Below are 21,901 nucleotides of genomic sequence, written 5' to 3'. Positions count from 1 at the left end.
CCTACATGCATTGCTGACAACTGTAAAACTATTTGTTGATATCTCTCAGGTGTTTGAGATCTTGTGTTATTTATTTAAAATGGGTACCTGATGCTGCAAATGTCATTAGTAAGTAAATTGTTATTATATTTTGTAAGTAGCATTCAGTTATTTTTGTCTAAGTTCATCTAAGTCATTGAATTTATTAATATTATTTGTACCATTTGTACAGTAAATGAAAATGTTTAAAACAGTGCTACCTGGAAATGTAAATAATATATACTGTGTGATTCAAAACTAAAATACATTTGTAAATGAACAAAAATGTGTAGGCCTAAATTCTGCTGCAAGTTGCATGTGTGTATGGTAAACCCAACAATGTGTAACTGTATATTGTAAATTTTGGCACTTTTGCCCAAAACTCTCCATGGGAATTATGAATAAAGATACTTTCACCCTATACTCTTTTGCTACACCAGCTAGACCAACACAAATCAACTAGCGTGAACCACCACAGAAACTAAAACTATCTTTATTTTTCTTTGCTTTTTTGTTATTGAAGTTAACCATTCAGTACGGCTTAGCATGACAAATGTTTCAATATTAATGAGTTGCATGGACTTAGCCCTGCCTATTGACTCTGATGTTGAGCAGGTGAGGGATGTTATTAACTGCCATGGTGACGTCACTGTAGAGCGAGTTGAAGCAGAGCTGCTGTCCATTCGCACAGATGCTGAACACTGACATGCCGCTGACACGCCACTCTTACTCTATGAGGGCCATAAAAGCAGCACTTATTGGTGAGTAGAGTTTATAAATGAATGCATTTGTGGTTGTTTAAAGCTTCATTGTTTTTTTTTAGTTAATCTGACGTGCTCATTTAAATTGATTTCTTTCATGACATGTCCAATAGTTTCTCTAATTGTGGTTAGATTGAAACATCTCTGTTTCAGTTCACCTGTAATTGACGTAATCTGTCTAATAAACTGATTTCTTTAATGAGGTTTAAGTGCAACAAAAACGAACAAATTTTTAGAATGTTGGCTAAAGAAAGCTGTAGATAATGTTTTCGTTGTTTACCTCCATGCTGAACAGTGAAACGAAATTATCATACATAAAATGATGAATCTTATGTATTAATTGTATATATACTTTAGAATATGAATTAAGTCTTGTTTTTTTCCTCCAGTGTCTTATTTGCTGTGTCAGGTAGTCCGCACTTCTACGGTCTGTACTTCACACATTGGCGCTTGTGTTTCTCCACACTTCTGCAAAAACGAACAAGGATTCTTCACACATATCTGTGATTTTAAAGGTACATAATTATTGTTGTAAAGAGGAGTTATGAAAAGAGTGTACACTTTAAAAAATGCTGGGTTATTTTTAGCACTTGGTTGGGTCAAAAAAAGGGACGAATCCAACCTAGGTTGGGTTGTTGCATACCAAAAAGATGTGTGCTGTCACTACACAGTTGGGTCAAATATGCGCATTTAGAAGCTTTATTTTTTTAGCCTCTTTTGCACCTACTGTTTGTTCTGAGATTTTCAACAAAGGATACATCTTGTGCCAGCCCAATCTCCCCTGCATTGTGCAATGGCCCTTCAGTGTATTGGCAATAATTGTATTCAATAGCAATAGCCCTGGGCAAATTGTAGGATCGAAATTGTGGCCGCATGTCCACCAGGTGAGATAATAGGTACAGCCCAAGGGGACACAAAATAAATGAAATAAAACAAGGAGGAGGAAAACATAAGCCTCACCTCATGGACACCAAGAAGGAAATGACAGCATCTATTTGTTTGAAAGAATGGTTATGACTGCGATATTTCTATATTTGTAACATCAATAATGGAAAAAAACACAAGACATTTTACAAGTCAAAGATAAGTAGAGGCCTTTCTATACTGTAGCTCAATTCAATTAAAGGATTATACACTTCAGCATTGATACATATAGTAGCCGTCGACATTAATGTATTAAAAATCATAACCAGATTGTGAGTTTACCAATTAAAACCTTACATCAAAAGCACCTGCTGGATAGATCACATTGTGATACATAGGTGACATTGAAAGGGCTTCGAGTAAAAACAGCTTTACTGCTTTTTTTCTTTTATCTGTGCGGTTAGATGGAAGCAGCCAGTTGACTGATCCAAAGGTCTGTAACAACACTCTTCAGATAACACGGACGCGATCACCAGCTCTGGGAGAGTGCCTCTGTTATTCTTCAGATCCATGCAGCACTCTACAACAGATGTGTTCTCAATGCCAGCACCATTTGGGTATACAGCATGTTCTAAATATTTCTGATAGATCATATGTAATTGACGGTTCACATAGCGAGTGCTGCCTGAATATTATTCTGAGCTTAATTCAGTTTGCGTTCAAGCTTAATGTCGAGAACTTAACAACTTATTCATTATTCTTGCGAGTTGCCTTTTTATTCCACACATGTAAACTGGCACATTGCATCACGCCATAGTGACTCTCTTTAAGTAAATATAAGCATATAAAATCCTTTCATGTTTTCCAGCTCAAGAAAACAAGAAACATGAATCAGAATGGCAGACCGACGGTCAAATAGGTATGCTTTTGGTCTGTGCATTAAAATACAATTAACTCCTCCTGGAATCAACTCATTGTTTATTCTTATGTGTGTACAGGCCACCGCATAAACAGGTCATGCCTGGAGGAGATAATGGCGTGTCTTGAAGATGAAATGTGTAACAGGAAGATGGTGCCGTTTGTTCAGGCCTGCAGTACTCACCAGTGCAAGCCGCTTCAGTGCAGCCAGGCTCTGGGTCACTTCTACTCAACTCTTCCTCACAGTAGAGCTGAGACAATGGTGTTCTGTGAATGTGACAGAGAAGACCAGGAATGCCAGCAGATGAAGGACTCTCTACACTCTGGCTCCTGTATGACGGATGAGTCACAGACACCCAGGACCTGCCTGGAGATCGTGGACAGCTGCTCTGGAGAGGTGTTGTGCAGGTTTGTTTCAAACCTTGATGGCAAAGTATGCACACCATGTATGTTCCTAGAATGCTATCATGCGTTTTGGATAAATATAATTTGTTGAGAGAAAGTGTTTAATCACGGTTGTGATGTAAGTTATGATAGAGGTGTATGAGTTTTTGTTATTTGTGATTATTATTTGTGGAAGCTCGCACAACACAAACGCCTGGATCTGGTTCTGAATATGAGTTTGTACCTCATTGTGGTGTGAGAAAGCTGTAAATACAGCTTACTAGGGGTCTGTAAAAGTAGTCAGCTAGTTGGTTAGTGTTTTTTTGTTCAGATTTTTTATTAGTAGTTTGGATGTAGCTGTTGACCTGCACATTTTCTTCTGGTGAAACTGTTCAACAAATGGGCCTTTATTATTATGCTTATCAAGAAAAAAGACAAGGGGACCAAAGACCGAAACATGCCATGCGCATATAATCAGCTTTGCAGTTCAGTGCTTATATACATTAGAACAGGGGTTCTCAAACTGGGGGCCCCAAAATGGATCCAGGGGTGAACAGATTATGTGGCATTTTATTAAATATGGACAGTTATCATAGATTTTATGCAATCAAACATGAGACAAAAGAAGACCACCAACCAAAATAATTGATGTTCTATCATTGTATAACTGAAAATATATTTTTGCTTTGAAAGTTTAGGAAAAAAAATCTGTATCTGTATACACTCTACACAAATGGGGCCTTACACGTTTGAGAACCACTGCATTAGAATAACCTTAATAAAACAAACTGTTTACCATTCACAGGGAGAAATTTTACAGATACCTGTCGGATTGTTTCGGTGCAGAGGAAGCTCTGCTTGATCATCAACATTCTGCAAGGGACTGGCTACAGATACTAGATCCAGACTTCTTCCTTGGATCACAGCAACAATGCAGGGAGGCCTTTGTGGCTACAATGGGATCAGTACTTCACCATCCATGTATTTGCGACAGATTACATCATCAAGACCTACATACGTGTAACAGACTGCGACAACTTTTTCAAAACAAGTCACTTTTCAGTAAGTGCTTACAGAGGTCGTTGATTCTCAGCCAATGTTATTTATTGTGTATTTGGCATATTTGTATGAATCCGTTGACTCAGCATTTCTTTTTAACTGCTCCACTGTATTGTGTAGAGCTTTCAAGGACCAAAGATACTCTCAGACATAAACTATCAGATGAATTAAATATTTGGCCGCAACCAACCAATGAATCAAGCTCTGAACAACAGCTAACCGACGAATTAAGCACTGAGCTCTTAAGTGGTGAGTTGATATACTCATTTCATGTGGGATTTACCTTCCATGAGCATGCATTTCTATGGCACATTTTCATTTAATTCTTACATGATTTGTTTTCTTTTGTTTACCAGATCAGCTGTTGTACTTGTTGATTTACATCTCTGTGTTGATGGTGCTGGTATTGTTTGCAGTCAGCCTCATTTTGCACAGACTAAGGTAAGGTTTCATTGGTTTAATGCATTAAAATGCAAAGCAAAGCTTCTCTTATTATTTGTTCTGATTTATTTTTAGGAGATTACGTCAAGCTGCTGGTAAACAGCAAGGTTTTGAGGCCCATCAGTCAAAGTCTCTAATGTTGGTGTCTGATAACGTATAAGTCTATTGATTTTATTGTATAGCACGCTTAGTCAGCATTCACAGTCACTTTTTAATATACGATGTCATTAATGCTACAATGAATGGTTGATAAACAGATGAGATAATGTTCATACTTGATTATATCTTGTCATATACAGTATATGTGTTAAGGGTAAATTCTTAGAAACTGAGATTTTTTAATCATCTGAAAGCGGAATAAATACGCTTTCTGATAATATATGTTTCTATTTGGTGTATGTTAGAGTATTCTAAGTATTTAGAATTAGTATTTAAAAGTATAAAAAAATCTAAAATTGAGATAATATACTTTAAAGTTGTCTATCAGAGGCACTGTAACAGACCTTTTCTAAGGAGAAACAGGTTTTAACGCCCTCTTTTTGCTTACCGCTAATGACGTTGACATTGGATTATTTGGGTTTGGAATAACATGTGATAACATTAAACTGTTCACAGCAAGCCCAGGAACATGGGTTCTTTTAGAACTTGTCTTTAAGTACACAATGTGTTTATATTCCTTTCGTGTACTACTAAACATTAGGTGGCTTTAACTACTACTGAATGTAATCACATTAAATACGAGCAAGACTTCAGATTTAGTGTAAATACGCGTTGTCCTAGAAAATGTGTGAATTTCAAAATAAACAATGTGGTTTTATTTAAGGTTAATAGATTAGAAAATAATTGTTTGAATTTTTTTCAATATTCTATACCACAAATAGATAAGAATTATATTGTATTAGTGTTATTTATAAATACTCTATAATGCATTGAAAATACGTTTATTGAACATTATTATTATAAACAGGCCGTTTGTGAATTTTCCAGAGTTATAATTCTGTGCATTGTGCAGGCTATCTTGTATCTATGCCTGAAACACAGGTGTCTTTGTTTATCTTTCCCCTGTGGGATTACTAGAGCTGCAATGTATTGTTTTGTGATTGCCAGAAATGCAAAGCCACAATGACGAAGAAATTTGGGACCAGACAGGTGATAAACAAAAAGAAGGAAGGAAAACAATTGGAATTATTATTGTTTAATTACACACACGCACATCATTTTACAATGCAAACATAATGCTATATGATTTTTAGATTAAGGCTGGTCAGCATTTGCTTGGTAAATATTCCTGTGAGGAGCAACTCATATCATGGTTCTGTGATAAACAATAGTTAGTTTGCTTTCTCTCTTATGCACCTGAGGCAATTTAGGGGTAAACAAACGGGCGCTTTGACATTTACTTGATAAACATAACAGGTAAAGAAGTGTAAATAAGGACTAGATTACGTGAGATGGATTTGTAAATCAAGATAAAGCATGTGTTTGAGTACAGGCCACCTGTATTTAAACAGAGTAAAATGTATGCTTTCGGCATACATGCTGGCATACGGCACAATGTATGCTGTCAGTCTCAAATGTGGGTAGATATGAAAATAAAATAATAAAATAATAATACAACCTTTATTGACATCAATACTTGAACATAAGTTTGAACATATTTATATTTAATAAACAACACATTTAATTTTTAGTAGTTCAGCAGTTTTTAGTGATTTAGTAGTGTTAACTAGTAAGCCTCACATATGAACACTTTTAGTACTGTTTTAAATGTGCATTTGGTGTGCATTTGTTAAAATAAAATTTAAGGAAATGTTCCTAAGCTTTAGGGGTTGTCTGCACATGTGTGCGCTTTTGATGAGTGTCAAGTGGGCGTGGACACATTACATATAATATATTATAATTTTACAGCAAATATTACTATTACATTTCCAATCTCACCCATCACTATTCAGCATTCACAACTAATTGTATTATTAGCTTTATTATTTAACCTTTTAAAATGAAATAAACTTTAAATAAAATTATGTAAGCTGATATTGTTAAACTTTATTTATATTCAATACTGTTTAAACTTTAAGTTAGGTTTATTAAAACATCTCTGATACTCATGTCCACTTATAAGGCAACATTTGATGCACTGGGTCAAAGATAGTTGTGTCTTTATGGTTAGAGAGCCAGACTTAAACCCTGGCAGGTTTCAAGGCTTTATTAGGTGACCCCCAATGTGATCCCTGTTGCATACTGTTCACATATTTGAATTCTTATTATAACTTAAAATCCATATGGATAAAAATACATTAAAAAATTTGACTTCACTTACAGTTTAATATTGAAAGGCCTTTCTCTATATCACAATGAGCCTTTCAGGATAGGCCGTTTCCTCCTCTTTTAACATTTGGAAAGCCCTGGCCTTTTAGCTCACAAAGTCAAACCAAAACATTTTAATCGATATATTTTAAATACATTCATTTAAAAGGGATATATTACATGACATATTGGACATGTAACTGTGGGCCTAACGTTTTATTCTCTACCTCTGTCACATCAGACCTTCATCCTCTTATGCATATGAATTATCATGGTTAATGTGTACTGAAGTGTAAAATGTTAATGTGTACTGAAGTGTAAAACGTTTTTTTAAGATTATGACAACTGTAGCAGTTACTAAAATTAAATGAGTCTCCATTAATATGACTCTCAACTGTTCAACTGTTCAAAATAAAGCAGTCAGTTTTCACAAAACCAAATAAAAGTAGTTTTTAAAGGAACAGGTTCAATATACAGATTACACAATCAGCAATCTAATTAAATTAATGTAAAATACTGTATACTGGTAGAAAACCATACACGTGGTAAAATAACGTTTACAAACATCTCAACAAATTTTACAGAGATAGCCAAGGATATATATATAATTTAAATATCTTAGTCTGAAAATACTTATATATAGTAGCCTACATAAATCTTAACTACATTTATATTTAATAGAATTTATAGTTTTAAAAATGTATAAATTAAATTGCAAAACATTTAAAAAGATTAAAAATGAGCAAAAAACCCTGATTTATAATATTTCACCCTTCAAACGTGTTCTGGAACCGACATAACCCGCAAGGTTTGGGTTAATCAGAGTTCAGGGTTTGGCTGAAGATAAGTTAACCCTGCTTTCTGGAATACACCCCTGGTCTGAATTTAGAGTTAATTCTGATTTTTGTGGTTTATGCTTTAAATATTCTCCACATCCAATGTTGTTAACAAGACAACAATGGAGTAGAAAACGAAAAGTTTTCTGGAGCATTTAAAAAAAGTTTCACATTCACACAACAACATGGTCAAAAACGTTTACATGGATCCACGAAGAGAAGTAAAAACACTGTATTATGCATGCCATGCTATGATACAGATTTCATCCAGGTTTTCCCCAGAATTGCTTTTAATACCCTTTATATGCGTATATGTGTGTCATATTTTTCAGATTTTTGCCATCAGAAATGTGTTTTGTCGTGTAATCAAACAGTCAAAACGCAAAAAAGAATTATGATCTTGCTGTGACCTTTACTAGACTGCAAAAGCTTCCTGCTAAGCAGAACATGATTCTCACACACCATGTGTCATCAGCCTAATGGTCTGCAAAAATGAAGATTATAATCCAAGCATGTTTTACATTTTGTCAAGTCTTTGGTGTAAAAATCTTTCTTGTTACCTGTTATAGGCACAAATTATTATTGGCACATTATAATGCATCAGTAGCTCTTAATTTAGCTTTAAAACTAGCTTTAAAAAGTAAACAGAAAAAAGGTATGTAAAGTTTTGAATTGCACAATGTATCATCAGAACAATCTGCGGCTGGCTTTCGAGAACAACAAGGACATATTTTACTTAAGTTAACATGGTCAATGTCATACCTTTGCTCCAACTGACACAGAGACCTAGAAATAGTGCAGAATCCTGACTATTTCTTATTTGATCAATCTTTTCCACCTGGAATTCAAAGGCTAAATTGTTTTCATGGCTCGTGTGACCTTGGAGTTAGTCGTTCGGTTTAAGACTTGGCAGATGAATTCTCCCACCTCCATCACTTTAAACAGATCCACTCCCTGAATCAGAAACCAACAATGACTCAAAAGGTTAGCAACATGGGCACCAGAGGGTGCAATACCAAAAGAAACTCATTGAGATGTTAATATTGCTGCAAGCTTTTCTTTGAGAGAGTTAAAAAGGAGAGGCAGTAGGGTGTGGATAAAGATGTGTGTGAGAAACTGTAGAACATAATTAATGCAACCACCAGTACATCAGGTATATCAGGACTGCTTTCCACAATTTTCCCAAATAATGCCGTCCAAGCACCATCACTACAGACACCCATATATGTTCTATAAAATTATATTCCCACCTTTCGTTAATTGTTGTACAGACAACATGCAGAAACATGGCTGTGGAAAACTATAGAAGAATTTTGACAGTTACACTAAATGTAGACTCAATTTCAGAAACAACATCCACTCTCTGTTTGCATACTGTATGGGGACAAACTTTTATATCAGTCTATTTCAGATTATTCTGTCCTTGAACAGCATGTACAAACAAAACAAACCTTGATTTCATGTCAGTCAGATGACCCTCATCTTTTCCATGGGAGTGTATCGGTAGCCCTTTAGATTACAGCCCGCAATGTACTGCATAATTAAACAGGATTTACAACTTAACTACTTATAACACTAATTTACATCTACAGTACATATCTGTAGATAAAGTGGAACAATATGCAAAGTTTGGGGAATAAAGTGGTAAGAGAAAGGAAAATTTATTAAAAACTCATCAAAATAGCTCATAATAATGTCTTGGTTATGGATGTAACCTCAGTTCCCTGATGGAGGGACCGAGACATTGTGCTGAACCGACAGATGGGTTTGATCTTGAAAACTTATCTACTCTGATTGTATTAAAAGGCCAGTGAAATTGGCGAATGGCGCGGCACGCCAGTCTCTGCCCCGTACATATGGGTATAAGAGGAATATGGCATGCCCATTTATTCACCTTTTGGGCTGAGGAACCTGGGAAGGATACCCGGGTTGTCACCACAATGCGCCTCGACCTGCCTGAGTGGGACTCCACCTTGAGGAAAGGACACATCTGTCCAAGGGGCCAGGGTGTGACAGCAGTGAGGCGTGATAGGAACACACTTCGTGCCTGTGTGCTACGCTCTCCAAGGAACTGGACTTTGTACTGACATGCTGGGGTCTCGAGTGAGGGGGGATCAAGACATGAAAGTACGTGTCCTCCAGGTCGATACCCACGAACCAATCCCGTTGTCAGATGGACCTCAGGACGTGCATCTGCGTCAACATTCTGAACCGAAGTCTGAAGAGCTTAGTGGGGGGAGGTTGTGTGCCTGGCAGAATGTTTGTCTCGTCAGGGGTGTCGCCCCGGGGAGGCAAGTGGTTCTGCAGACTTCATCTGCCTGACGGAAGCCGCTTGGAAGCTGCCACTGCAGACAGCCCGTGAGCCATCGCTGCAGATGGTACGAAAGCCGGAAGCTGCCGCGGAGCAGGAAGCAGGCAATGTTGTGGCTACATCCCAGAGGACACAGCAAGCCGATGGGCATTCCATCACGTCTTTTTAGCGGATTTCATTGGCCTTTTAAAAAGTACAATCAGAGTTGATAGGTTTTCAAAATCAAACCGATCTGTCGGTTCGACACAACGTTGAGAAACCAACAGAGAGGGAACTCATAATTTAAAGAAATTATTTATGACCAACCCTAAAATTAAAACTCAAAAGTCAAATATACAGTTAACAGACAGTCTCGAGCTTCATTCGTGCTGTTTTGCTTGCGTGAAAACTGAACACATAATTTGCCTTTATTTCGTGTTACCTATAATAATCAAATAAGAACGCCATACTTAATTAATATCCACAGTAGCTTTTTTATGGGTACATTGTGATTATAAAAACATAGTGTATATCCATGCTAAGATTGTTGTATAGCATACTGCAGGTCATTCATACCACGTTATACTAAAATACTTAATTTGAAAATTCTTAAAGTATAAATATTTTATTTTTAAACTTTGTATATTGTTTCCGTCACCCAGGAGCGGAACCAGACATTGTAGACATTGGGGGCTTAGCCCAAATGAATGGGCATGGTCCCCCAAGTACAATATTTTTTTTCCAATTTATGGCAGCTATATTATTTTTTTTATATAGGCCTAATTGTTCTTTGTACTATCATATTGAAACCATAATAAAACAAATGTTCACAATGACATTTCCTCTTTCCTGGCCACTGACGAGTTATCTCGTCATTTAAAAATCAACTGTTCCCTGCCAAATGATTACGGTAAACGGTGTTTGTACTGTGGTACAGCAGGTGGCGCTGTTACACACCTTTATAAAAAGTACAGAATCTCTGAACCTAAAACGTATATATTTTATCTGTTTTAAATGATTATTCTGAGTCTAATCTGGGTGGAGTCTTTGACCAAAGACTTTTGTTATCTTTAATAAAAGTGATGGCTTTTTGAAGAAACCTACCCACATCTAAGGGGTGATAAAAAAGAATAAATGAAGATAGAATAATACAGTTTCTTTTGTTTGAAAGCAGATACTCTGTTCTTTCATTTGATATATTGTTTGACCATAAATTCATTACAGAAAAGGTTCTGTGAGCGATACAATTTTAGTGAAAATGTTAAAAAACGCAGGCTGGCAACTTTTTTTAAAGGAGTTAACATGCAGAATATGTCTTCTGTAAGCCTGTTACTATGAATTTACATAAGAAAGGTTGATTATGAATTTGGAATAAACAGTATTACCAATATAGACTATTGAAGCCTGTTAAGTAGTTTTCATCTCTGAATCTTACTATTTAAATTTTTTATTGTAAACAGTTTGCTTTGTTGCGCCTGCCTGAATACGTCTGACTACAGTCATCTCCGCGCTGGAATTCACGAATGGTTTCTGTTACGCGCCCGCTTGCTGATTGGCTGAAGGTCGGTATTCTTCAGTCTGATTGGCTGACATTCTGCTTGGCTTCTGTAATTTGCTTGGCAGGAATTGCATTTTTCTCATTTGGTAGGTCAACTTGTAGTTGATGAGCGCTAGCCGCTGGTACCGCTGATGCAGCTGCATCAAGTTACTATAGGGCACAGAAATCACAAGAAAAGCTAGTAACAAGTCAGAAAAAAATTATAATTTATATCCCAACAGTGGGCCGCCACACACTGAGCAACATAGCCTATTCGACTATTGTTAACATTACCCATTAACCGGTAATCTCTACATCAGCTAACAGTTTTCACATAATTATAAATATTATTTCACATATAATTTACCTTTATTTTAATCTGAACGTTTTCTGTAAAATTTACTGGAGTTGAGGGCCGAGTTTAAAGCTGAATGCTGTCACCCAGTGTACTGAATTAATTCATTTTAGAAACCAGAGATAGATTCGGGGCTTTTGAAAAAGCATTTGTTGCTTGAGCCCCAAAAGCACCCCCCCCCCGCTCCACCCCTACCGTCATCTACAGATATGTACTGTAGAGATACATTATTGTTACAATTAGTTACTTCTATTAAACTAGTAAATTCTGTTTAATTATGCGGTACACTGCGGGCCATAAAGGGAAGTGTTACCAGTGAATCTTAAAGCGGCAAAATGGACCACGGGTATATACATTAAAATAGCACCCACATATAATAATGAAACATTCTTGGTGGTAAATATCTGAAACTTACGGTTTCAATTCCAAGACCATGTAGCATATATAAAACATCCTCTGTAGAAACGTTGCCACACGCTCCCTTGGCATATGGGCATCCTCCAAGGCCTGCAACCGAGGAGTCAACCACCGAAACCCCCATCTGCCAGACACAAATGAAAAGGCCAGTTAATATTAACCTATAAGACCAGGGGGTGTAAAACCTGAGAACAGTAGCATTTTTTATCTTGAGGTATTCTGTGCTTTTTCTGTGTTGGACTGTTTCCTGGAGACTGGCATATCTGGTACACCAAGCTGTACCTTCTGTGTGAGTGAATGTTTCTTGGATTTCCCATCTAACCACCGATTACTTTAACCAGGCCATGATGTACCCCAGCAGCATCGGTGCGGATCTCCTGTCTGACAACATTTCAAAGGCACTACGCACCGTTTGACTACATCTCCAACCGGTAAGTCAAAAATTTAACCATAGTCTGTGTTCCTCCCACTCAACTGTTATTAATGTTTCTGCTTCAAAATATATAGAGACCGTATCTGACCTCTGCATAATACTACAAAATAATAATTTTGGCAAGTCAGAGAAAAAATCTGATCGTGATTAAACCTGAAGACAATGTAATAAACAACCAAAACCAATTCATAAAGTTTGGCCTACTTAATATTAGATCACTAAATTCAAAGGCAGTTATTGTTAATGAAATTGTCACGGACAAAAGTTTTGATATACTTTGTCTTACCGAAACCTGGCTTAAACCAAATGATTATTTTGGTCTAAATGAGTGTACCCCACCAAGCTACTGTTATATGCATAGGCCACGTCCGGTTGGTGATGGTGGTGTCTTATTTTCTTCTGTAAAGCTGCTTTGGAACAATGCACATTTTGAAAAACGCTATTTAAATAAAATTGAATTGAATTGAATATGGTAATTCTACCCCTAGCTATTATTGGCATGTAAAAGAAAACTTGAGGGTAAATGAGGAGAGTCATTTTAATGTAATAAATATATTCTTTCAAAGTAAAATCTGATCCCTCATTGCATGGTGTAACACAAATAGTAAAAGGACAATTGTAAAAAAGCGTAAAATGTGAGGCTGAGCAGATTTGTGCAATATACAATCAAATTGGTCTCAAAATTATAAGATAAGTTTTACTGATACCCGATATGCAAATATTTATAAGTCGAACAATCCAGCACCCCTTTCTGGAGGCGGGGTTTACATGACAACACCATAGATGGCCACACAAACACCATAGGTATATGCAATGACGAAGGAGCGTTATCGCAAGGGCATAGTGGTGTGTTTGTTTTTTAGCGGCCAACACAAACTTTCCCGGAGAGTTCTGTTTTGTTTGCTGCAGCGAATTAGTGAAACGAATTGTCGTTTGGACAAGATTTAGTTCTAAATCAGGTCACAGACATTCGTTTTCGAATGTAGTATGCTGAGCCCTTAAGTCTATAAGTCTTTTTTGATGGTGATAGAACAAGTCTCTTTTATCTGTTTTCTATCATGGCATTTCCAAAACTTGCCACTAGGGTGCTCTAAAAACACTTAAAAATAAAAAAAGCAATCGTTTATTAATTTACCTGCCTCTGTTTTATTTTACCTTATGTTAATATCTGCAAAACATTTGTTAAATTAAAATGTTTACATAATTACATGAAATTTCTAAAGGTAGTTTTACTGTTTTACAGCAATAAAAAAGCACATTTAAAGAAAAACCTTTAAAGAAAGTGTTTCCCATACAGACTTGCAAAATGATCAAATAAATCACTTGTTTTAATGGCCACTAGCTTTAGCTGTAGCTTAGCATCAGTATAAAAGACTGGTGTATTTACAGTGATGGGTGACATGGAAAGCCTTTACACAGCAATCTGCAATAAACAAAGAGATATTGTCATGATTCTCTTAATATAGTGGCAAGATCATGACAGAACCTCATGTTTAATGTGGAGAGAGGCAATCATTGTTGTTATTGCCTTCCATATGCTCTCTCCGGTCTCGTCTCTGTTCCCATCCTCTCGTTACCTCATTATTGATTCATGCCCTAAACCTGTCCCTATCTTGATTATCCCCTTATTTAATGCCCTTGTGTATTCTGTCTTGTGCTGGTTCATTGTGATTCGGTTGGTGAGTTCATGTCTTGTCAGTTTAGTTATTTGTAGTTAATGTCAACAGTTTATTTAAGTGTAGGTAGTTTTAGTCCTGTCTTGTTATTGTACCCATGTCATGTTTTGTTCTGTTACCCCCACGTGGGTCTTTGTTTTATTATTTAAATAATAGGGGTTAGAGGCTGCCGGACTCCCTTCCAGGGTTAAGAACGCCGGACTCCCTTCCTGAGTCGGGGCCGCCGGACTCCCTTCCAGGGTTGAGACTGCCGGATTCCCACTCAGGGCCGAGGGCGCCGGACTGCCTTCCAGGGTCGAGACTGCCGGTCTTCCCTCCAGGGTCGAAAGCCGCCGGAATCCTGTGGCCACCAAAGATCCCCAGCCGGGCATTTCCGCCCGGTGGAGCCAGGGACTCCTGCATGGCGGAGCCAGGCATACCTGCCCCGGTGGAGCCGGGCATTTCCGCCCCGGTGCATGCGGCCATTCCAGCCCGGTGCATGCGGCCATTCCAGCCCGGTGCATGCGGCCATTCCAGCCCGGTGTATGTCGCCATTCCAGCCCAGTGCATCCTGTCCGTGTCTGCAGTCTATAGTGTCCGTGTCTGCCCTTGTTTGGACTGCCCTTTGGACTCTTGTGTGCCCCTTCCCTTGGACTCTTGTTTCCCATTTTTTATATATGGTATTATGTAGCCATTGTCACAATCTGTCTTGTTTGTGCCTTGAGGAGCATCAGGTTGCTGCTCCTTAAGCAGAGGCTTCTGTCATGATTCTGCTGCATCATGTCATGTTTATCTTAGTATAGTGGCAGGATCAGGATCAGAACCTCATGTTTAATGTGGAGAGAGGCAATTATTGTTATTGCTATCCATACACTCTCTCCGGTCTCGTCTCTGTTCCCATCCTCTTGTTACCTCATTATTGATTAATGCCCTACACCTGTCCCTATCTTGATTATTCCCTTATTTAATGCCCTTGTGTATTCTGTCTTGTGCTGGTTCGTTGTGATTTGGTTGGTGAGTTCACGTCTTGTCAGTTTAGTTATTTGTTGTTAATGTCAAGAGTTTATTTAAGTGTAGGTAGTTTTAGTCCTGTCTTGTTGCTGTACCCATGTTTTGTTCTGTTACCCCCACGTGGGTCTTTGTTTTATTTATTAAATATATGTTAACCTCTTACCTGCTCTCTGCACCTGGGTCCTCTGTCCATGTCTCACCGCTCGAGAATCATGACAGATGTTTTCCTTTTAACATACATTCATAAATACAGGCAGACTCTGTGCTGATGGATTTTGGCTCACTGATAGAGCGACTGTGAATGGACACAACAGGAGTCCAGTATTGTGCTATAGCATTAGCCTATAGCTGACAACAAGACAGCTGTGAAATAATAAATTCATCTTGTGTCTGTAAAATATGAATCATGTGTGCGTGGGCTCATTATATACTGTAAATAAGACTGACGGATCAGATTTTACAGTTTTACTGGAGAAACACCGCACTGTCTGCATACTTTGTTGGAAAACAATGACAGATACTTATTTCACAAGAAATCCAATGTACACAATGGGAAATAAATTCACAGTTGTGAGCAGAATGTTCAACCTGTAAGATCCGTGATACAGCTATGCTATGTTGGCTACCTACAAAGAAGGACAGCTAGGGTTGATTACGTTAGCTAACAACAGAGTTGATTTACCCTTCCAAGGATGGCGACAGAGCAGGTAAAGCCGGCAGACTCCAAAGCATGGACCGCGGAACGCATCTGAACAAGGGGGGGCCATAATTTCAAGTCACGCAGAGGGGGTGGTGGCACATATGCATTGAAACAGACAATATTACTGATATATTAAATAACGTTGCGGAGCACTTTATTTTATTCCGACACCACACAGTCACATCTACAGTACACACATGATGAGCACGCACACATGCTTCCTCAGATTAACCCCTCTGATCCCACTCTAACATTCACACACAACAGGCCAAGCCTATTTACACATAAACGCACAGATGAAACTATAGCAAACACAAAGTACATCCAGTCCACAACCACAACTCATCTTGCTGCCTCGAATCTAAATCAACATTGTAGTCATTATCATCACAAGTCAAGACTCATAATCAGATTGATGTGCAGAGCTGCAGAGACACACACACACACACACACACACACACCCACAAAACAAGTAAAGTTTTCCGCTCGTGTCACAAAATGTCAGCCAGTTAAAATCTTTAAACCACTGATATTGAAATTATCTTGCTCGTTGTGAAGACCCAGTCCCCTGTACCTTTTTGGTCTTCATAAGCACAGCAGGGTCTTGCGGTTGATTGGGTTTTGTGAGATCCCCCGCAGCACTCACTTGTACAGTGGCAGTCGGTAGCTTGGCTTGAAGGAGTAGCATGGCTCATCGGAGTCCGTGGTGGAGATGGACGCTCCGGGTCTGTTGTTGAAGCCACAGTGGAAGCTGGAGTAGTTTGCTAATTTTGTTTTGCTAGTTTATTTGTTCAAAATCTGATATTGACTTCTGTCCCTTATTGTCGCAGCCTGGTAATGCCGCGAGTGGTTAAACAGGTGCCCGCCGTTAGCTCGCGACGACGCTCTCACATGACAGAACTACTTACTACGTCGACGTAACGTCGTAGTTGATAAACAATGCACACTAATTTCAAATCAAAACGCAGCAGTCAGTGTGAGTTTTTTATCGGCAGCAGTTGGTGAGAGTGAGTGAAGCTGTGTGGTGACTAGTATTGTTTGGCTCGTAAAAACACAGATACAATTTAGGCTTTAATTCATATAAGATAGTTTGTCAGAGTACAAAAGTTGCCTGGGCCGTAGCCCCCCTGCCCCCCCCAGTTCCGCGGTCTATGCTCCAAAGTTAAATATATATTTCAAAATGCACATATATTTTTACTACTCAGGCTTTCAAAGAGCCTCCAGATTAGGACAATGAAAAGTTGATGAGGCAGGTAGATTTTAGGATCCTGCAGGTCAGGAAATGTATCCGTTTCTTTATTGATACACGTTAACAGCACCCTGTGGGCATTGTAGGGATATGATATGTTTAATGTTTAAATTATGTCTATGTATTTTGAATTAAAGTGCCCACTGTTGCCTTGAAACTCATGCTGCTGCGCCATTCATTTCATTTCACGTCACTGTCCTACTGAAAGATTAAATCTTAGACCCTTTTATGACTTCTAGAAGAGAGAGTCAGGTTTTGATTGTTTGTTATATAAATTTATATTTGCTGGAATCCCTAAAGCATGTATTTAGACAGGATATCCAGGATCTTCAGCACAAAATTAGGCTCTAATTTTGAACTAGTATGTATTTTAAATTATGACACGAATTAGCATATATTTAATAAATGTAGATTAATGTTGGGTCCGAATGTTCAGAAGTTCCACCAGAAAGGTGAAGGAGTTGTGAAAAGCGATTTACCGCCCTTTCGAGAAGGCAATACAACATGCAACTCGTTTACTGAACGCAGGCGTCTGGGCCCACTCTGGTTACCTTTGGACTGCGTCTTGCCGGCTCTTGATGGGTTGTAGGAGTGTAGGAATTAGGAAAAAGTATGCCGGTGCAGATCCAGAGATATTCCTGTAGGCGAGCATAAGTGAACTTGAATCTGATACAGGCTTCAACCAGTAGCCAGAGGACAGAGATGAAAAGGGGTGTCACATGAACCCTTTTGGGCTGTTGGAAAACGAGGTGTGTTGCTGCATTCCGAACCAGCTGGAGTGGTTTGATAGCCTTTGCAGGAAGACCCGCAAGGAGACCATAGCAGGAGTCCATACTTGAGATTTCAATGGCCTGGACAATGAGTTGAGCCACATGCTTAGTGAAATAGGGTCTTACCTTTCTAATTTTAAATAAGGCATATCAGCATGACCGCGTTGTCTTTGCAATATGATCGTTAAATGACAGCTGTTAATCAAATATGACTCAGAGGTTCCTAGCGGTTTTGGAAAGAGTGATTGTGGCATTGCCAAGTTGGATGGTGAGATCGTGTTGCACCGTGGGGTGTGCCGGAAATACGTGTAGTTCTGTCTTGGTAGGATTAAGCTAGAAGTAATGCTCTTTCATCCAACTGAGATGTCTTTTAGGCAGGCTGTAATGCAAGCTAGAAGTAATGCTCTTTCATCCAACTGAGATGTTACTTCTCTTCGCTCTGTCAACGGAGGCAGTCGCATTTTTCTTGCTCCCGTCCTTCCCTTTTTTTTCCTGTTGATCTCGTGTCTTGTCTCGTATCATCTATTGAGAGATTCTCTCTGCACTGCTCTTCAACTGAATTTATGGATCTGATCAACTGGTCTCTCAACGCTATTGACACGATCTTCTCGACGAGAAGCTTGGGTTCGGGGGAACCTGTCTGCCCTGACGGAACGTTCGCAGCTGGCTACAAGATGGACGCCTGGGAGAGATGGCGGATCGTGTGTCTGGCTCCTCTTTCCGTGGAGGACATTGAAGATATCTACCTATTCGGAACCATGATAACAGGTATTATGCTGATTGGATTAGGCTGTGCCCTTAGTTATCGAGAAATTAAGAAAACGGTAACAGCTCTCAAAAGTCTCACAAGGCTGCCCGTTATGATGGAAGTCGTGGGAAGAGCGGTCGGATCTGGAAATGAGACTATTAACCGCAATATGGATTCTATCACGGAGAAGCTCACGACTTTGCAAGGGAAAATTGATATTCTTGGAGACCAAATTGGACAAAGAGAGTAGCCGTGGAAATGGAATGCGGTTGCTCGCCCCAAGACTAAACAATCAATCTTATCTTTTTCGACTCCCCCGTATCAGCCTTGGCCAAGGCTGGTGCTGGAATTCAACCCTGAGTGGAGCAGTACGGAGAGACGCTCTTGCGTCCCTCCCCCATTCTACTGAAACACCTGCACAGACTATCACACACACAAACATAGGCCGCACTCGAGGGCGGCCACCCATCCCCAGATCCATCGCCTCTGTAGCTTTGACCCGCCAGCCTGACAAGCGGGTCTGTATACGGTGCCACCATGGCAGCAGGATCAGATGGCTGCTTGTCGAAACTGGATTACTCATCCCTGTTGCAAGTCTTGTCTATGGTGTATTGTGTCTCCTGACCTTCCCCATGTTATGCTTTTTCTTCTTCTAAAAATACATTTCGTTGCACTGTACTTGACAATAAATGTGTGTGTAATGACAATAAATTGAATCAAATCAAATCAAAGGTGCTACAGTGGTATCATCTGGGTGAAATGAGATGTGAATTTGGGTGTTGACAGCATAACAGTGATAGGAGAAGCCATGTGCCCGTATGATGGGTCCCACGGATGTTGTGTAGCTGGAGAACATGAGCGATCCAAGCACTGATCCATGAGAAATCCCAGTGATCATTTGGTGAGCAGTGGACAGCGAGGCCCCTCCATGACACCCTGAGGGATCTGCCTGAGAGATAGGAGATTAACCAGCGGAGAGGAATGTCTGAGATTCCTAGAGATGACAGGGTTGCAGGCAGTATCTTGTGATTTACAGTGTTGGACGCTGCAGATAAGTCTAGCAGAATCAGGGTCGAGGATTTCGAGGGACCCATTCTGCGTCACTCTGCGTTTTGAGGACTGTATGACTGTACCTGAAGAGGAAGAATGTCCCAAAACAGTCCAGTGGTGCAATGATACGTCATATGCGGGATGATGTATAAACAAGAAAGGATAAAGGCACATCCGTGATAAACAAAGTGAGCTTTTAATGCGTCAGCAGGTGCTCTGTGCATGTTGGTTTTCAAGCGGTTTGGTTGCAATAAGATGTAAAAAGGTGTTAAAAGTCTCCATGTCTTTACTACACGACGGACAGGTATACAAATGATCTATGAGTAATCTGGGAGTGCTTTGTGTATTGCGATCCCGCTAAATGACGCTATTTTAAAACCAAAATTTCTGCTGATTGAGAGAGGACATACTGCAGTTGATTGACTTAAAATGCCCTGTCATGGTGAGTGAATATTGTAGAAAAATTCCACACTAGTATACAGGTTTGTAAGTCCCACAAAAAGTATGCTGTTGATAAAGAGGTGGCAGTCATGATGAAGTGAAGGAATCAGGATGCATGACAGTTGCAATCAAAATACAGAACTTTTTTAATTGTGCAAATTTTGCAAACAACTTATTTACATTTAGGCATTTGGCAGACACTTTAATCCAAAGCGACTTACATTGCATTATCCTATACATTTAACATTTATTTATTTCGTTTATTTGTCAGGGCCATCGTACAAAATACATTAATCTTACGAAAAGATGTTTTGTACCAGAGTTAGTGTGGCGAGTCACCCCTAGCGCAATCAGCGTCGCCATGGGAACAGCGAGAGGTAACGAGCTGTCGGTCGTCAGAGAATCATCTCAACCGGCATAAAAGCCAGTTGTACAGACAATACGGCGAGCTACCACTGGGAAAGCATGCTACATCACCACCCTGGACCTGACGAAGGGGTACTGGCAGGTACCACTGGCCCCAGACGCAAAGGAGAAAGCAGCCTTCAGTACCCCCTCGGGACACTGGCAGTACAAGGTACTCCCGTTTGGGCTCCACGGGGCTCCAGCAACCTTCCAAAGGATGATGGACATCCTTCTTAGGCCCCATCAAGCCTATGCAGCAGCGTACATAGACGATTTGGTCATCCACTCGGAGAGCTGGGGGGAACACCTTGACAGAGTGTGGAGAGTGCTGGTCGACCTGAGGAGAGCAGGGTTAGTCGCAAACCCACAGAAGTGTCACCTGGGGCTCGACGAAGCTCAGTACCTGGGTTTCCAGGTAGGAAGAGGATTAATTCAGCCCCAGGAGAAAAAGGTGGAGGCCATCCGGATTTGTATATTGAATCAGTGAGTCAAAACTTAATATTTTAAATCTACTGAGAATATTACAGTGATGATAGCAAGGGGCTTTTCTGTCAAGCACCTTTAATGTCTGATTATAGACTGATCTAAGCGGTTTGAGTGTGGTCTTGTTGGCCTGAGACCAACATGACAAACAGTAAGTGATGTGTGGAGAGATCATGGCATTAAAGTACATTAAAGATGCTTCAGTTGTCAAACTACTTCTAATGTGTCTAAAGATGGAGATATTATATTTATTTGGAGTTACACATTTTTTTATATGTTTTTTAAAACTTAAAATTTGGTCCAAATGGACACCTAGATATTTTATCTCTGTCACGATGTAAATTTTTATCCATTAACATAGATGTTGGGTATATCTCACAACTTTTTTGGAATTAGGGAAATACATTCCAGCTATTTTTTCAATATTTAGTGTTAGGCAAGAAGATTTAAGCCAATAACTTATTTTGTCCATGGCCGAGGACAATTCAGTGGCTACTTGCTCCATATCTGCATACATGATGATGTGTATGCCTTTGTACACAGCCGGAGGATCATTGATGTAGATACTGAACAGCAAGGGACCCAAAATTGATCCTTGCGGGACCCCAGTTGTGCTGGGCTTCAGAGAGGACAATGCATTTTTTACGCTCACTGTAGTCTACCGTGTCAAAGGCTTTTCTCAAGTCCAAAAACACGGCACCCACCGTGCCCCCCCTGTCCAAGTTGGCCTTTATGTTTTCTATCAGATGGCAGTAGGCTGCGTCTAAAA

At 39.4% G+C, this 21,901-nt stretch overlaps 2 protein-coding genes across 2 annotated transcripts in view; one reads left to right on the top strand and one right to left on the bottom strand.

Moving 5' to 3' along the window:
- Positions 1-680: 680 nt before the first annotated feature.
- On the top strand, positions 681-6,034 carry gfral (GDNF family receptor alpha like). Its single transcript, XM_079473594.1, has 9 exons — positions 681-779; positions 1,169-1,294; positions 2,108-2,260; positions 2,512-2,562; positions 2,642-2,969; positions 3,751-4,007; positions 4,125-4,253; positions 4,361-4,445; positions 4,521-6,034. Exons 1-9 carry the CDS (start codon positions 710-712, stop codon positions 4,603-4,605), a joined length of 1,284 nt encoding a protein of 427 aa, XP_079329720.1. The 5' UTR covers positions 681-709; the 3' UTR covers positions 4,606-6,034.
- Positions 6,035-8,440: 2,406 nt separating this feature from the next.
- hmgcll1 (3-hydroxymethyl-3-methylglutaryl-CoA lyase like 1) overlaps positions 8,441-21,901 on the bottom strand; it is a gene marked incomplete at both ends in the record, with an annotated part of 53,884 nt that continues 40,423 nt past the window's right edge. Inside the window, 2 exons of the mRNA XM_079473456.1 lie at positions 8,441-8,542; positions 12,186-12,311. Of these exons, the coding sequence (XP_079329582.1) occupies positions 8,441-8,542; positions 12,186-12,311 (228 nt within the window). The remainder of the gene's footprint in view (positions 8,543-12,185; positions 12,312-21,901) is intronic.

This window comes from Barbatula barbatula (genome assembly GCF_947034865.1).
Source record: "Barbatula barbatula genome assembly, chromosome: 14".
Classification (NCBI taxonomy): Eukaryota; Metazoa; Chordata; class Actinopteri; order Cypriniformes; family Nemacheilidae; genus Barbatula; species Barbatula barbatula.
Note: the sequence above shows the minus strand (reverse complement) of the source record. Positions and strands in the feature narration are given on the sequence as shown.

Coding starts and splice junctions, on each gene's coding strand:
- gfral (XM_079473594.1), top strand. CDS start 710: ATGCTGAACACTGACATGCCGCTGACACGCCACTCTTACTCTATGAGG. Junction 1,295..2,107: donor ACATATCTGTGATTTTAAAG/GTACATAATTAT, acceptor CTGTGCGGTTAG/ATGGAAGCAGCCAGTTGACT. Junction 4,254..4,360: donor AAGCACTGAGCTCTTAAGTG/GTGAGTTGATAT, acceptor TTTGTTTACCAG/ATCAGCTGTTGTACTTGTTG.